General features: G+C 46.3%; 1 protein-coding gene across 1 annotated transcript; it reads right to left on the bottom strand.

Annotated features, from left to right (window-relative positions):
* Positions 1-623: 623 nt before the first annotated feature.
* Positions 624-11,772, bottom strand: SPATA20 (spermatogenesis associated 20). The gene is made up of 16 exons (XM_020972559.2): positions 11,600-11,772; positions 11,260-11,409; positions 10,801-10,865; positions 9,957-10,111; positions 9,728-9,871; positions 9,279-9,480; positions 8,964-9,094; positions 8,774-8,878; positions 8,394-8,468; positions 8,079-8,288; positions 7,028-7,220; positions 5,960-6,128; positions 5,148-5,359; positions 3,053-3,252; positions 2,285-2,365; positions 624-1,566 (listed from the first exon to the last, which is right to left on the bottom strand). Exons 1-16 carry the CDS (start codon positions 11,668-11,670, stop codon positions 1,396-1,398), a joined length of 2,334 nt encoding a protein of 777 aa, XP_020828218.1. The 5' UTR covers positions 11,671-11,772; the 3' UTR covers positions 624-1,395.
* Positions 11,773-16,704: the final 4,932 nt, after the last annotated feature.

The following is a 16,704-nucleotide window of genomic DNA, read 5'->3' as shown; positions in this document are numbered from 1 at the left end:
GAGTTATCTAAGGAGAGAGGTTCTGCTCCAGTGGGGAGAAGATTAAGGTCATTCTCACTCAAGTATCTCCTCTCTACCCCCAGTCAGCTCCAATGTGAAACTGAAACAGAACAAGGCTCTCTTCCCTTCTTCCTTCCCAGCCTGAGCCTCCAACAGCCTTGTGGTAGTAGTGGTGGTGGTGGTGGTGGTGGTAGGGGGAAGGATGCAAGGGAGAAATATTTTTTCCATTAACTCCTCCCTTCCTGGGCACCTTGAGAATAGGATTATAGCTTTGGAGCTGAAAGGGACCAATCTAGTCCAACCCCTTTTACAGATGAGGAAAAGAAAGCTAAGAGAGGTTAGGGTACTTATCCAAGGTCACACAGGTAGTAAATAAGTGGCAGAATGAAGATCTGAACACAAATCTTCTGACATCAAAACGAGTGTTTCATGCACTGTGCCATGGTGCCTAGGCTCTATCTTCCTTTTAGAGTTTCCAGAGTATAAAATCCAGGACATGAGACACCTGAGTCCTCATCCTGCTTCTATTTATCTTGTCATTCTCCCTGGGCTTGACTTGGCTTTGTCCACCCAGTCTCTGTTTCCCCAAAATTGTAGTCACAATAGGTATTGAGAAGCATCAGACAGCAATGGAAGAGGCTCTAGTCTTGTTTTAGGTGGCTTTAGAGGTCAGAACTAAGGAGTTATTGGAGGGCAGAGATCTCTGCTTGACAGAAGGAAAAACCTCCTAGTAGTCAGAGTTGTTCCCAAATGGAATAGGCTATATCTCAAGAACTTAGGGAATTCCATATCAATGGAAGGCTTGGATGAACTAGGTCCCTTCTAGTTCTAAATCCTATGACCTCTGGGGTCCCTTTCCACCTTGATATTTTGTGACTTGATGAATGGCTGCGTGGATAACTAAAGGAGGTGGATCTTAAGAGGAAGAAGAAGCATTAGGGTGAGTAGATGAGTGAGTGTGTGGAGTGTAAATGTGTGGAATGTAAACTCAAGTGGTTCACCCCCATGGGTTGGGATGGTGGGTCAATGGACCTGGAATCTTCCTGCACTCTCAGGGGCAGGGACTAGGATTCTAAAATACCCCCTCCCTCCTCCTCTTCCCACAAGAGGAGTTCCCGAAGTTGACTCCAAGGTCACTGCAAAAAACTGTTGGGGCCCAGGGGTTTATTCCATGGAGTCCATGGGGTCACCTTAGGGTCAGTAGGATAGGTAGGAATCAGGAAGGAGAATCACCCATGACGCTGTGAGGTCACCATGGGTTAATAGATTGATGCAGGGCTCCTGTTGAGTCAGTGCCTCACTTTTGATTGCCCCCTCCTTCTGGGTTCATCTATAGATTGGATGTTCAAAGACCCCTCCCAGAGCCCCAAGGGCCCACGATCAAAGATCAGTCATTCATAGGAGCAACAGTTTTCGAAGTTCAGCAGGTTCTGTGACAGGCAAGGAATAAGCCTCATTTTCACATACGTAAGCTGTGGCTTGGTTCTCTACCTTTTGAAGCCTGGTGAGGAACGGTAACTGTCGGGCAAGGAAGCTGGAAGGCTCTCCATCATAGAGGATTAGCACCTGGGACAGAGGAAAAGCAGGTGATGGTGGAGAGGTTCTGGAGTGAGTCAGTGGCACCTGATGTAAGGAGGGACAGAGCTCAGAAGGAACAGGAGATGCTGGCTAGGGGGAATGGGTCCCAGCTAGTCCATGCTTCAGCCCCTTTCTCCATTTCATCTCACCACAAGATCACAGAAATTCGAAGCTGGAAAAGGACCTTAGAGATGACCTAGTCCAATGATCTCAATGGGAAAATGAGGAAACTGAGGTCCAGAGAGGGGCAAGGATTCACTGGAGATCCCCACATTATTAATTAAATGAGCAATGACTCATTCATTCACCAGTAATCTCAGGTTTATTTCTTATGTCTCTCCTACTAGGTTTGATGAGGAGAAGCATCAAGTCTAGTGGATACAGAGCTGCCCCTGGACTTGGGGAAGAGCTGGGTTCACATCCAGCCTCAGACACACATTTGCTTTGTGACCCAGGGCAAGTCACTTAACTAACCTTTCTGAATCCCAAGCCATTCTCTAAAACTCTAAATTGCAGAATAGTTGTGAACTGCATGGATAAAGGGAATTTTTCTTCATGATGTGTTCCCTATAGTGGAGAGACCATAGGTCTTCCCTCCCCAAAAAAACCCCCCAACAACTTGATGGGACCAGAAAATGAGGTTTCCCATGGCTAAGCTGGTGGAGTTTAATGGAAAATGGGGTCAAAAGGAGAATATCAGGCTTACTTTGTTGGACATATAGATTGAGTGGACACAGTCGATCAAAGCCTTGGTGTCTTGACTCTGGGGGTTCCCACAGATGACAATCTGTTAAGAGTGTGTGGTGGATTACCTGATGATCTTGAAGGCCCAAGGCCCCGTTTGAAGTCCTTACATTGCTACTCCCTTATTCTCTGGCTGCAGTTCTCCTCCCCTCCCTTCCACTGAGGGTCAGCCCTCAAGAGAGGAATCCCAGGTCCCTTAAAGCAAGGGGAGGAAAGTTAAGAATGAGGACAGTCTGGACCAGCTGATGTGATTATAAACTAATGCAATCCTTGGTAATTAGGGCAGAGCCAAAATGCTGCTGGCTGTCACAGCCATGGCTATGAGCATACACGCAGATACATGCAGACATACCCATATCTTAAACTCACAAACAAATGGGGCACAGGTACAGCCACAGACATGTATATGCACATAGATACAAATGCTTGTAGACATACACAGATGCAGATCAAAAACATACAAATGCACCATAGGTACACATACCTAAAAAACATACATACATGTGCAAATATATAAGCAATCATGTGCTGATGCAGGCAAAAATATACATGAAAGTCTCAGAGAGAGGAGAGGGGTCCAGGCTTGTCTCTTGAGGATGCCCCTCCCCTGCCCCTCTCAACTTCTTCCCTCCTGGGCTTCCTGGACTCAGAGGCTCCCAAAGGAATCCCTAACTCCTCTGACCTTGACCCCCAGATCTCCTTGCTTTCAGCATCCCATCTCCACCCATACCTGCTTCATTGTCTGCTGCTGCATACTCAAAGCCCGGACCATCTCTGGCAGTGCCACAGGGACCCTCCGAAGCCGATCAGAGAAGGCAGTTAGCAGCTTGACACACTTGTCCATCCAGTTCCTTCGGCCAGTGTAACTGTGAATCCGCAGTAGGTTGTGGGCAGACACCGAGTTAGCACTGGGCTCTGAGCCATCCTGATCTGGGAGAGTGGAAAGGAAGAAGAAAGGGCTTGTCATGGAGCCCTGGAGAGGGACCTGGAACTGGCCACTCCCTAGTATCTCCATTTGCAGGTAGCCTGGGGGCAAAGGCATTGAGAGGGGAAAAGAAGGGAGATGAGATAGGGGTATGCTTGTGAGGAGTGGCCTTCTGATCTCTTTCAAAGGTGTATACCCTAATCTGGAATCAAGCCCCACATATGAAATCACAAGGAAAATATTCCCACCTTCTTATAGGACTATGTGTATATATGTAAGTATATTATAATACATATGTATATATATTCTCACTTTCTTATAGGAGATATGTGTGTGTGTGTATACATATACACACACATAGACATATACATGTGTGTATATGTATATATGTATAAGGCAGCTAGGTGACTCAGTGTATAGAGCACCAGGCCTGGAGTCAGGATGTCCTGACTTCAATTGCAGCCTCAGAGTCTTAATGGTTGTGTGATCCTAGGCAAGTCACTTAACCTCTGTTTGACTTAATCTACAGAAGAAGGAAATGGCAAACCATCCAGTATCTTTGCCAAGAAAACTCCATGGACAGTATTGGTGTGATAAGACTCATAGGGTCACAGAGTTGGACATGGCTAAATGACTGAACAACAATTACAAAAAATTCTATATAGATTAATTTATTTATTCCTACCTTCCTATAGGACCACATACACACACACACACACACACACACACACACACACACACACACACATGACTTCTGTCCTGTCTCTGAAGCTTTCATGTATGCTTTTCCCTGCATCAGCACATGATTGCTTGTATATTTGCACATTTAGGCATGTGTACCTACATGCCTGTGTGTGCATTTGTATGTTTTTGTATCTGCATCTGTGTATGTCCACAAGCATGTGTGTCTGTGTGCATATACATATCTGTAGCTATGCCTATGCCACATTTGTGAGTTTAGGGATGGGTATGTCTGCGTGTATCTGTGTGTGTGTTCATAGCCATGGCTGTGACAGCCAGCAGAATTTTGGCTCTACCCTAATTACCAAGGATTGCATTAATTTATTTCATATATATGCATATACGCACTCACATATATACATGCAGGTATGGGTATATACATACTATATATACACATGTATATATATATATACACACATATATATACAGATATAGGTATGTATTTATATATGTATTTATATACAATATAATATGTAACCTATATATAGATCTATATATGCCTATGTATCTATATCTATTGTGCACGCACGGATGCATGCACACATGTATGTGTGTGTGTGTGTGTGTGTGTGTGTATTTAGGTATAATACTAAGAATAGTGATTAAGCTAGTGATTTATTGGTACAGGGGACTCTGGGGTGGGGAAACTCCCTGTATGTGTGTAATTTGGTGTCTTCTCTACAATTTAAGAGTCTTAAGAGCATTGCTTAGAGCACTGAGATGTTACATGACAGGGGCTGCCCAGGATCCCCAAGTCAGGCTGGGTCAGAAGTGGGTCTTTCTGACTTTAAGATGACCTCCTATCCATCCCACCTTGCCATCTCTGATAGCTGTAATCTCATATAAATGGAATGACCAATGTGTTTTAAGGGCTTGGAAGTTTCTGAAACTCCATGCAAATATTATCCTATTCAATACTGCCAACAATCCTCTGAGGCAAGGACTACTGACATAATTTTGAATTATCCCCATTTTACGGGTGAGGTTTGGTGGGATTAAGTGATTACCTAGTCACCAGAGGTGGGATTCCAATCCAGATCTCTCCTGATCTGGATCTCTTCAAGCCTAAAGCTCTCTCTACCATATGGCACTGCCTTTCCAGGGGAACTCCTCCTAGGGCTCTCCTTGTTGGCTTCCCCTGCATTTTCCCCTTACTGACCATCTTTGAGCCGAAGAGGAAGGTTGCCTCCTAGTTCGGCCTCACTGCAGAAATAGCCTCCTCCTTGGCTGTCCCAGAAGAGCCTATCCTGTATTTCCTGCAACCTCAGTGCCCATTCCATCCATGCAGATTCCCTGGAGGCTTCATATAAGTCCAACAAACCTCGGATCACAAAAGCGTAGTCTTCTAGAAAGCCCCAGAACTGTGAGGGACTAGGGGGATGAGAGAAGATGGGAGATGGGCAAGGGAGATGAGAAAGAGGGGAGGGAGAAATAAGGTTGTAGGGAATGGCCAATTAGCATGCTCAAGGGCAGAGGTTCTTGACTTTGTGTCATGGACTCTTTTAATGGTCTGATAAAGTCTACAGACTTTTCTCAGAATAATTTAAAAAAAATTCATAATGAAAGGAAATGCTAAATTTTAGAGATTGGTGAAAATAAAGATGTAATCTTTTTTTCCACCCAAGGTCATTAACCCCCTGAAATCTAAGACCCCAGATTAAAAACTTCTGCTGTAGGAAGAGCATGCCCCAATTCCTAAGAGGGAAAAAACACCATTCTGTCTTGCTTTGGGGCAGTGGAGAAGATATTAAAGTGTTCTCCCTTTCCCAATATGTCCAACTCTATTCCCATCGTCTAAAGAGAGACCAGATGAAAGTAGAGTTCCTCCAAACCCCTCTGGGTTCTTGGAATCTTCCCCAAATTCCCAGTACTGCCCATTTGAGCTGCTCCTCTACCCCAAACTTTGCCCCCACCCATCACTCTGTGGAGAACTCAAACTCTGCTACTGCCTTTCTCTGTTTGGACCCTTACCTCTGCTCCACAGTTCCCCCAATGGCTGCGTAGCACCCCCGAAGAAGTCGTCCACTACTGACATCAAAGAGGTGCCTCTTCAAAAACTTGGCCCCATCAATGGCCTGGTTGATCAGCTCCTCTTTGCCCAGCACAGCCCCTGCTACTGCAAAGCCAGATACCATTAATCCTGAAAGGAGGAAAAAAAAAAGGAAAAAAGATATGAGGGAGAGAAGAAGGGATTTGGGAGTGTGTATGTGTAGGAATCATAAGGATCACAGATTTCAAACTAGAAGAACCTCAAAAGTCATCTTATCTAATGCCTTCATTTTATCAGTAAGGAAACTGAGACACAGAGGTGACATGGGGTAGTAGCAGAGCTGGGAATCAAACCTAGGTCCTCATACTTCCAAATCCAACATTCTTTCCGCTCTACCACACTTTCTACAGTTATCCCTTCCACATAGTGACTTTGCCCTTTGCAGTTTCGATATATTGAGGCTTGGCATAAGAAATTAAATGGGAATTTTGGGGGAGTTTTGTGGAAGCCACAGATGACACGTGAAGGCCAGCAGACAACACAGAGCCTATGACCAGATATTTAACCCTAATTTTACACCAAGTTACCGTGAACACCCCATAAAAGAAAATGAAAAAATTCAGACCTTCTCAGTATGAAGAGAGAGCCAAAAAAATTTATGCAGATTTTCCAGATTGTGGGGGATACCATGCCCCTAACCCCACCCCCTGAGAGGTGGAAAGATAATAATAATTGTTTATATAGTTCCTCTTTCTATGTCTCTGTGTTCCCATCTGCAAAATGAGGGGGTTGGACTAGGAGGTATTCTCTGTAGGTCTCTTTTAGCTCTGACATTCTATGAGTCTATGATTTATGCCTTTCTCATCAGCCCTATCAGCCCATTTCTAATTCCCTCATTCTATCCGCTCCTCCTTCCTGCCCTGGAAGGAAGCCACAGGGATTCAGCCATTCTCTCTGCTATTAGTGTATGGGGTGAGGTGATCAAAATCTATCCCCATCCCAAGTAACCAGCATCTGGCAGACTGCTTCTTCCCCACCCCATCCCCCACCATTCCAGGCAGCAAGCATCTTGATGTCCAATCGGGGATGAGATCGACGTTTTCGGATCTGTTTGAGCTTCTCGCGTCCAGTATCTAGCAGATTCCGCACAGTCTCTGCTTCCAGGCCAAAGCGAGCAGCGGTGAGATCCATTGAGTATCTCACCGTCAGCACATTCTGGCCCTGCAGCTCTCCATGGGGGTCCTAAGGGACACACATGTCAGGCTTGGGATAGTCTCCCCATGACTAAGACTCTAGGCCTATCAACATGGCTTGGCATTTAGGCCTCTTGGATCCTGCCTGTTGTCCACAGGTTTGGCTCTCTCCCTGAGCTTCATCTCCCTGCCCATCAAGTATAGAATCTATGCCCTCTACACCATGGCAGCTGCCAAATTGGGGGTGAGGGTGGGCATCTCATCATGGATCTGTCTTTGGAGTCAAGGGAGAAAAGGACCCTGTTGCCCCAACCTGTATCATCTTTATGTTGACTTGGACTCTAGGCCTATGTGCCTTGTATTTAGGGGTCTCCTTGAGGGGCCCAGAGACAAAGCACGGCATAGTACCTTCACTACAGCCCTCTCAATTGTATCCTTCACAATTCCCTTGCCTGTGTCCCCTATTACCCACCACATCTGCACCCTCAATGGTCTCCTTACCTGTGCCCACCATGATCTCATTTTATGTGTATTTGTCCTTCCACCTATTTCTCCATGAACCCATTTACCTGTGCTCTTCTATAGTCCTCTCACTTATGCCCCCATGACTTTCTTTTACCTGTATTCTCATGGTCACATTTACTTATGCCCTCCAGGGATTCCCTCTTCATGGCCCTTTCATCCATGTCCACTCAGGGTCTCTCTCAGTGGTACCCTCTCATGACCTCTCTCATGGCTCTTCCATTATGGCCATCCCTTACTGATGTCATCTATAATCTTGCCTGTGACCCTCTCTGTAGTTCCCTAAGCTATGCCCACATTGGGTATGCATTGCCTCATTTGCATGTTCACACACACACACACACACACACACACACACACACACATACACCCCTAGGGCCTTTACCTGGGTGCCTCCAATGTTGCCTGTCTCTGTAACCCCATAATGCTTCATGAAGAGTTGACCAAGAGTCAATGGCTCAGTGGTGCCTTCTACAGGCTCTGGAAGTAGGTCTTTGATTTCATTCACTGTCCACAGGTAATAGGCTCCTTCCTTGGGCTTCACTTCCCCCTCAGGCACAGAATCTGCATCTTCTGCACTGTAGAAGCCTCCAGACTGTGGAGAGATGGAGGGGTTGGGATCCTGTCACAAATCTGTATCTAGGAACAGAGCAGAAGAGGCTTCCTTTGCCCTGTCCCATATCCTCCCATGTCCACTCACCGGATGGCTCAAGTTCTGGCTCACATACTGTAGGATGCCTTTGGCAACATCAGAAAATAATTCATCTCCTGTGATCTGCAGAGTGGGGAGAGGAAGGTGTTGATATCTTGGGGAAAGCAGGGAAAATTTACAGAAGTCAAAAGGAGGAGATCGTGGCTTTGGTATCCCTTTAGAGAGACCTGCTAGGGACTGTTCAAGAGACTGAAGATTGAGGTGACCTGGATGGCCTTGGGAAATGGGGGAGGGCCACCAAAATCTCCAAAAGATTCAAACTTTGCTTCAACATTTGGTGCATGAGACAGGTCACCTGGAAGTCTTTGAGCATGACTGAAGTCAGAAATGACCTTGATATCTGTGGGAATAGGATGTCAGGGGGTTACCTGGAAGGCTTGTGTGTAGGCTACTGCCAGCTGGGCCTGGTCATAGAGCATCTTCTCAAAGTGAGGGATGTGCCACTGACGGTCAGTGGAGTAGCGGTGAAAACCCTAACCCCAAGAAAAATGTTAGGGGTTCAAAACATGACCAAGCCCACTTGATACACTCGGCCCTGCCCAATCTGCTTCTCCTCACCTGTCCCACATGGTCTCGGATGCCTCCATTTGCCATCATCTTCAGTGAGTGTATGGCCATTTGCTGGGCTCGAAAACCATCAGAGGTCATTCGATGAGTGACCCAATAAGAGAACAGGAAGCCTAAGATCACTGCAGGGAGAGGGGGCTCAGAGATGAGAGTTTGGGCTCAGTCAAAAAGAAACCCAAGATCCCTTATGGTTGGAGGGCCCAATGGGAGGTAGGATGGGCACAGAAGTGGGCCACTGAACATCTTGGGGAGAACAGGAGTTGGATACATGTCAAGTGTATGGGGAAGGGAACAGGAACCACTGACCAGGTGTGGGGAATTTGGGGGCCTCTGCAAAACCGCCATGCTCTTCATCATAGACCTCTTCTAGTTGCTGGAAACATCGTTGGCTGGTTACTAAGGCAGAGGGAGGGAGCTCTCGGTCTCCCACAGTGATCTCAGACCTGGCCAACAGGGAGGCGGTGACCCGTTGACTGTTTTCTAATAGCATTGCCTTGTTTTGTTTCCACTGTTTGGGAAGGAATCCCAGGAATAGTTATGTGGAGCATAGGAAACTCTTCCCACCACCATCCCCTTTTTTCTACATCCAACCTTTTCCATATCCTCCCTCTCAAAACCCCTCTTGTGCCATCCTATCTGTCTCTCCTTGCCTTCCCTACATGCACTCCTCCAACCCATCCAATCACACTCTTCATTCTACCTTCACAGCCCTCCCCAACCTGCAACCCTCTATCCTACATGCATCATGTGTCTACCTGATCACGGATCCTCAGGAGGACAGTTCGGAAACCAACACGTGTTAATCCATCCTCGGGAGGGAAATATGTCCCCCCCACAAATGGTTGGAGGTCAGGTGTCAGCCACACATTCATGGGCCAGCCCCCACCACTACTGGTGGCCTGGGGAAGTGGATGAGCAAAGAATTAGGGGGCAGCCTTCAGCAGCCTCCTGGCCTCTCAAGAGACCCACTCATAGACCTCTCACCTGCACAAAGGTCATGTATACTTTGTCCACATCAGGACGCTCTTCTCGATCTACCTTCACACTCACAAAGTCCTCGCTGAGTATATGTCCGATCTCCTTATTCCGAAATGATTCCTCCTCCATCACATGACACCAGTGACAAGTTGAATAGCCAACTAGACCCATGACCAGAGAGTGTATGCATGTGTGGCAGTGGTCATTAAGGGCTGTCCAGAAGGGGATTGAGCAGATCCCCCTATAGAGTTATAATAGGGAGATCAGTGAGGACTGACCAGAGAGGATAGTCAATAAGGGCTAGCCACATTGGACCACATTCAATCCAATTCAGTGTTTATTAAGCACTTGTTATGTGCCAGACTCTGCTAGGTGCTAGAGAGACAAAGACAAAAATGAAACAGTCTATGCCTTCAAGCATCTTCCATTCTACTGGAGGTGGGGAAAGTAGTGAAATGGTCAGAAATGTAGAGGCAATGTAAAGGCCCATTGAGGATTGGTTAGCAGGATCAATGGAAGCCACAAGGGGCCAAGGTAGAGGAACTGATTGATGAGTGCTGGCCAGGGCTGGTGGGTAGCAAGGGCTTAGATGAGAATAATCTAAGAGAATCAATCATGGACTGTCAGGTGGGAGAGTCAAATATAGTCTGCATTGACAGCTAACTACAATCCCACTGGACAGGATAGAAGGTTGATGTCCTCCCAGCTGGCTGGCTCAAACCAATGACTCATCAGGGCAACTTATCCTAAGGGACATCTTGGTATAGTCATCACCCTATCTAGACATCTGAAGTCTAGAGTTGACCATTTCCCAGTCCAGTCTAAAGGGGAAGATGGGGAAGGATATTACCTGAAAGAAAAATTGGTTTGTTTTCATTCTTGGCTTTATCAAAAGCTTCTTGTCCCCATGGGAACCTAGAGACAAATTGGAGAAAGACAGACAATGAATCTTAGGCCTAAGGTAGAGGAGATATCATTCAACAGTCAATGGGGGGGTGAGGGGTGGGAATGATTGAGTTGTGGTAGAATGTAGAAAAGATAGATATTGTCAGGGAACAGGGAGATGGGCTGACTTTCTCCTACCCTCTGTGGAGGTAGAAGTGATGGGAAAAGCAAGGAGACAGAAGGGTAAATGTGCTGGCAAGGAGGGGTAAAGGAGGGGAGTCCCTTACCAGTCCTTTGGATAAAAGACAGAGAGGAAGAAAGATTGAGGGGTAGAAGAAGCTCAAAGTGAGTCCCTCACCCATACATGGGGTGGGATGAGGGTTATTGTGGGGATTTGAAGAGAGGAAGTGACAGGAGCTCTCACCAGTCCACAGGGTTGTAGGCATGTTGTAGTAGGTAAGGTGACTTCTCATGGATCAGACGGTTGGGCACCTGGAGCTGGGTCTGGGTATGGCTTTGTCGATGATCCTTTGCTCCAGTGGCCATAGCAGCAGGACCACTTACTGATGTGCCCCTGACCAAAGTACCCATCAGTGAGCAAAGAGTGAAAGAATATATGCTGGGGGGTTCAGGGAAGGAACAACCAATAAAGGCTAGGAAATGCCCAACAGTGTACTCCTAAACCTTTCCTTACATTCAGTTCCCCTTTTTTCCTCCACTGAGCTCCAAGGGTAGCCCAATCTTCTACCATAAACCAGACCTACCTTTCTGGACCTGTCAATAAGCCTTGGTTTCTAGAAGCTCCCTTGTGTTTTTGAAGGGGTGAGGAGTCCATGGAGGGGTTCCCTTTTCTAGGCGAGGCTCCCTACAGCTTCATCCCAGATGGTAGGTAGGGATGGTGACTTGTGAGACAAGAGTTGTCACAATGGGTAGAACTCAGGGATTCTGTTCCCTCCCCCCAGAGGGAGATCCTCCCCCATATTGCATTGTGTCTCATGACTAGAGACTCATGTTTCTCCTCAGGAACACTCAGAACAGAACAGAGCACATGAGACAGGCAGTCCCAAATCATCATGGTACAAGTGGAAAGAGCCCTGGCTATGGAGTCACTAGACCAGGGTTCACATTCTGCATCAGAAGGTGCTTATGACCTGTGTGTCTATAAATACCTTTGGTGTTCTCAATTTTTTCATCTATAAAGTGAGGGGCTTAGACTAGATGGGGGGACTCTGAGGCCCCCTTCTAGCTCAAGATCTACGAACCTATGATTGTATAAGACAGGAGAGTCAGTGCTGGGAAGAACATCCCAATATTTATATTCCCCTCCCAATCCCCCATCCCACCTAAGGAAAGAGGGCTAGACTACTATAGATCAATGGAGGAGGATGAGTAGCTTGGATACAGATCGTAGGACCATAGATTTCCAGATGGATGGGGCCTCAGAAACTGGAAATGATTAATAGGAAGGGGAGTTGGATAGTGGCAATGGTGGGGTATCCTGGAAGCAAGAGGAAAAGATCAAGCCCAGAGAAGTCTGGATATGGGGAGAGGTTACATAAAAAGAAGCTATCCTAAAGGAGCCCCAGTAATAATTCTATGGGAACTGGGAAAGAGATCTAGATTCAAAGTCATAAAAGAGGGAGGTTTACCCTTCCAATTCCACTATTTACTACCCAAATGACCTTGAATAAGTCATTTCCTTTCTCTGGCTCAGCCTCAGTTTCTTCAGATGTAAAACTAAGGGTTTGGACTACAGGCACACCTCCAAGATATTGTGGGCTCAGGTCCAGACCACTGCAATAAAGTGAATCACATAAATTCTTTTGTTTCCCAGTGCATATAAAATTTATGTTTACACAATATTGTATTCTATGAAGTGTGCAATAGTATTATGTCTAAAAAATGTACATACCCTAATTTAAAAATATTTTATCACCAAAAAATGCTGTCATCTGAGCCTTCAGCAAGTTGTAATCTTTTTGCTGCTGGAGGTCTTGCCTTTATGTTGATGGCTCCTGACCGATCAGGGTGGTGGGTTGCTAAAAGTTGGGGCGGCTAGTGGCAACTTCTTAAAATAAGACAATGAAGTCTGCCGATCCATTGACCCTTTCACTGGAACACTTAGAGGTCATTGTAGGATTATTAATTGGCCTAATTTCTATATTGTTGTGTCTCAGGGAATAGGGAAGACAGAGGAGAGGTAGGGTAGATGTAATAGTAAGAACACACACATTTATTAAGTTTACTGTCTTATATGGGCAGGTTTGTGGAGCCCCAAAATGATTACAATAGTAACATCAAAGATCACAGAGCACCATAATAAATATAATAACAATGAAAAAGTTTGAAATATTGTGAGAATTACCAAAATGTGAGCACATGCTGCTGGAAAAATGATGCAGACTTGCTCAACCCTGCCTTGCCACAAACCTTCAATTTGTAAAAAAACTGAAATATCTTCAAAGTGCTATAAGGAGAAGTGCAATAAAATGATGTATGCCTGTAGATGATTCTGAAGGTCCCTTCCAACTATAAATCCTGTGCCATTTTTTTAAGGACCAGAGAGGAAAGAGAGAAGATACTTCTAGTTTGGGTCTCAAAGGGTCTCGGATCAGACCATGACCTCTAAATGCCCACATGATTATGGACTTGCATGGCTGGGAGTGCGGGATGGAAGGGCGAGGATGAGCATGAAAAGAGGTGGGAGGGGAGATGGACCTTGGCGGGAAACAACACACCAGAGAGCTAAGGGGTGGAAAGGACCCAGCAGGCTAGACATTTAACCTGGGGCCATCCTGGAGCCAGAGGGTGCGGGCCACGAGAAGTGGTTTCCCATTCCCTGATGTGGTCCTGAGGAAACCTGCAGGTTCCTGCGGCGAAGTCCAGCCCTGGCCCCTCCAGGAGCGGTGGGATGCAGCGGCCCAGGAGGCTACAGACGCCACGGAGCATGGCTGCTCTTGGTTAGGGAAAAGGGTACCCTGCTCAGCGGGGATCCCGCTCAGCAGGCTGGGCCTCGGACAAGGAGGCGGAGCCAAGGGACCAAGACCCGGCCGGCTGCGGCTCAGCCCCAAGCCCTGCCGGACCGTGCCCCTCCAGCACCCCGGGGCTGCGCATCCCATGGGCAGAACTTCCAACTTCCAAGATCTACTCTAGGAGCTGAGGCCGGGGTCTACGCCGTCACCAACCGTCACCAATCATCCACCTCCCTCCACCGTGGGACTCTGGAGCCGGCTTTGGGCCAGCGCTTGGTCATCCGCCTGCGCTCCCAGACCGAGCGAGGCGAGATTGCTTGGGCGACCGTCCATCCCTGGTGTCCGCGCTCCCTCCGGTGGCCTAGAGTGGGATTGCGGGCGGGATGGGAGGGGCTGAAGAAGGGAGGAGAAGAAGGCTATGCGCTGGAAGAAAAGATCCCAGGGATTACAAGGATCATCTGAAGAACCTGAAGCCAGAAAAGTTAGGTGACTCGCCCAAGGTTATGCGAGTAGTAAGTATCAGAGTCAGGATTCGAACCGAAGACGTCCGACTAACTGCAAGTCAAATGATACCTCACTGCTCTCACTGGGAGCCTCCAGAACACAGCTGTGGTTGGACCAGCCTAACCAGAAGCCAAAGGGTCAGGTCATAGGGCAATATTAGGATTCTAGGATTTCTAGCTGGGAAGGATCATTTAGTCCAAGGCCTCATTTTACATGCGAGTAAACTGAGCGTTAGATAGGGAAAGTAAGAGGCTGAAGAAAGACAACCCTGAGGAAAGAGGGAACAGGCCAATTGGCCCCTTGCTTTTTTGTAATACCTCTGCCTGAATGCCTACCTTCTTCTTCTCCAACTATCCAAATCACAGAATCTTGAAGTTGGAAGTGACCTCAGAGCCCATGTAGTTCCACAAAAATCCTGATCTAGAATTCCTTCTATGAAGTTCTCTAAAAGTAGTTTGAAGTTCTCCACAGAGGGGTCATTGACTTTCCCAAGTAGTCCATTTCAATCTACAGGGATAGAGAACAAACCCCTGATTTCACTGATATAGGAAGCTCCTTTTTTTTTTTAAGGCAATTGGGGTTAAGTGACTTGCCCAGGGTCATACAGCTAGTAAGTATGAAGTGTTTGGTCTGAGATCAGATTTGAACTCAGGACCTCCTGACTTCAGGGTTGGTGCTCTATCCACTGAGCCACCTAACTGCCCCAAGGGAACTCCTTCTACCAATGTAGTCTGGCACCCTCTCAGGGTCACATAGCCAGTTTGGGGAGAATATCCCAATGTCTTTATTGCCTACACCTGTGCCCCACCCAAAGGAAGAAGGATAGACTAATATAGACCAATAGAGGAAGATGAGTATCCTGGAGATATATCATAGGACCCCAGATTTAGAGAGGGGAATGAAACTATAATTGTTAAGAACTTTTTCCTTACACTAAGCCCAAGTCTGCCTCTCTGCAATTCCTCCTCTCACACTGTTTCTAAGAAGAAATAATCTAATTCTCTTCCACAGGCCAGCCCTTCAGTTACTTGAAGATAGGATGCTGTCCCTAAGACTTTTCTTCTCTAGGCTAAAGATCTCCAGATCTTTCTACCAATCTTCACATGGCATGGTCACAAAACAACTTCTCCAGACTGGTCACCCCTCTTTGGATGCTCTCCAGTTAGTCAAAGTCCTTCCTAAAATATGACACCCCAAACTGTGAACTCAGTGCTTAGATGTCATCTGACTAGGGCAAAGTACAGTGGAACCCCAAACTGAACATAATCCTTAGGGAACAGTAGGGGGTGACAGCACCTTCCTTATCCTGCACAGGATTCCTCACAATCTAGCCTAAGATGGCATCGTTTTTAGTTTGGCTTTTTTTTTTGACTGTCATATCATACTGTGAACTCACACTAAGCTAAAAGTCCCAAATTTTTAACAATTAAATTTTATTTTTTAATTAACAAAATTTGATTTTGTCTCCCTCTCATACCCTCCCATTAAAGGGGAAAAAACAAAATCTTGCATTTGTGATGTTCATTTAAAACATACACACACACACACACACACACACACACACACAAGACGTAACATTCATCTCATCACAGAATAGTGGTTAGAGTTCTGGACTAGGAGTCTGGGTTTAAATTCAGCCTCTGGCACTGACAAGCTATGTGACAATGAGCAAATGATTGAATTTTCTCTGAGCCTCAGCCTCCTCATCTGTGAGAATGGAGCATATGTCCAGCAGTATTGGGAGTGCCCCAGTCCAGCAGATATGGGCCCAATGATCTCTGTTGCAACCTCTGCATACTTTAAAACCCTATCAGTTACTACAATGAGAAGATGGTAATAACCCTCTAGAGATATTAAATTTCATCTTATTTAGATAGAGCTCATCATTTTAATGTCACCTTCTCTTTGTATTCTGATTCCTTCTACATGATAACTATGATTGCCAACTTGGTATTATCTACAGATTTCATATAAGCAGGCTTTCTAGGCATTCATCCACATCTGTGATAAAAGGACATGGAGCCAAAGAGAGATCCCTGGGACACTTGGCTAGAAACCTGCCCCTAAGTCCTTTAATGGCATTCTTTGGGTCAGGCATCCCTGCCCTTCATGGCCAAGCTCAGGGTCCACTTTCCTTCATGAAATCTTTTTTTTTTCTTTGTTTTGTCCTTCATGAAATCTTGCCCTTAGTGCCCTTTCCTGGTACAGTGGAAATAACACTGGCTGTAGAGCCATGGGACCTGAGTTCAAATTCTCTCTGATGTTGGATGAGATCACTTTTCACATTCCAGTTCTGGATCTATGAACTCCTAAAGCATTTAGCACACTTGGTATTTTGCTGGTTTGTGTGGCTAAAGGATGCATGCTACCCATGCTACCAGATGGACAGGCCA

The sequence above is a fragment of the Phascolarctos cinereus genome, unplaced genomic scaffold (genome assembly GCF_003287225.1).
Source record: "Phascolarctos cinereus isolate Bilbo 61053 unplaced genomic scaffold, phaCin_HiC Scaffold_5;HRSCAF=322, whole genome shotgun sequence".
NCBI lineage: Eukaryota > Metazoa > Chordata > Mammalia > Diprotodontia > Phascolarctidae > Phascolarctos > Phascolarctos cinereus.
Note: the sequence above shows the minus strand (reverse complement) of the source record. Positions and strands in the feature narration are given on the sequence as shown.

What these genes read in the sequence shown, in the direction of transcription:
- SPATA20 (XM_020972559.2), bottom strand. Translation starts at nt 11,670, where the DNA reads ATGGACTCCTCACCCCTTCAAAAACACAAGGGAGCTTCTAGAAACCAA. An exon ending in GCCTACAACCCTGTGGACTG is followed by an intron (nt 10,866 to 11,259) that starts GTGAGAGCTCCT and finishes ATTTGTCTCTAG; the next exon opens with GTTCCCATGGGGACAAGAAG. An exon ending in CCTACACACAAGCCTTCCAG is followed by an intron (nt 8,469 to 8,773) that starts GTAACCCCCTGA and finishes CCCACTCTGCAG; the next exon opens with ATCACAGGAGATGAATTATT.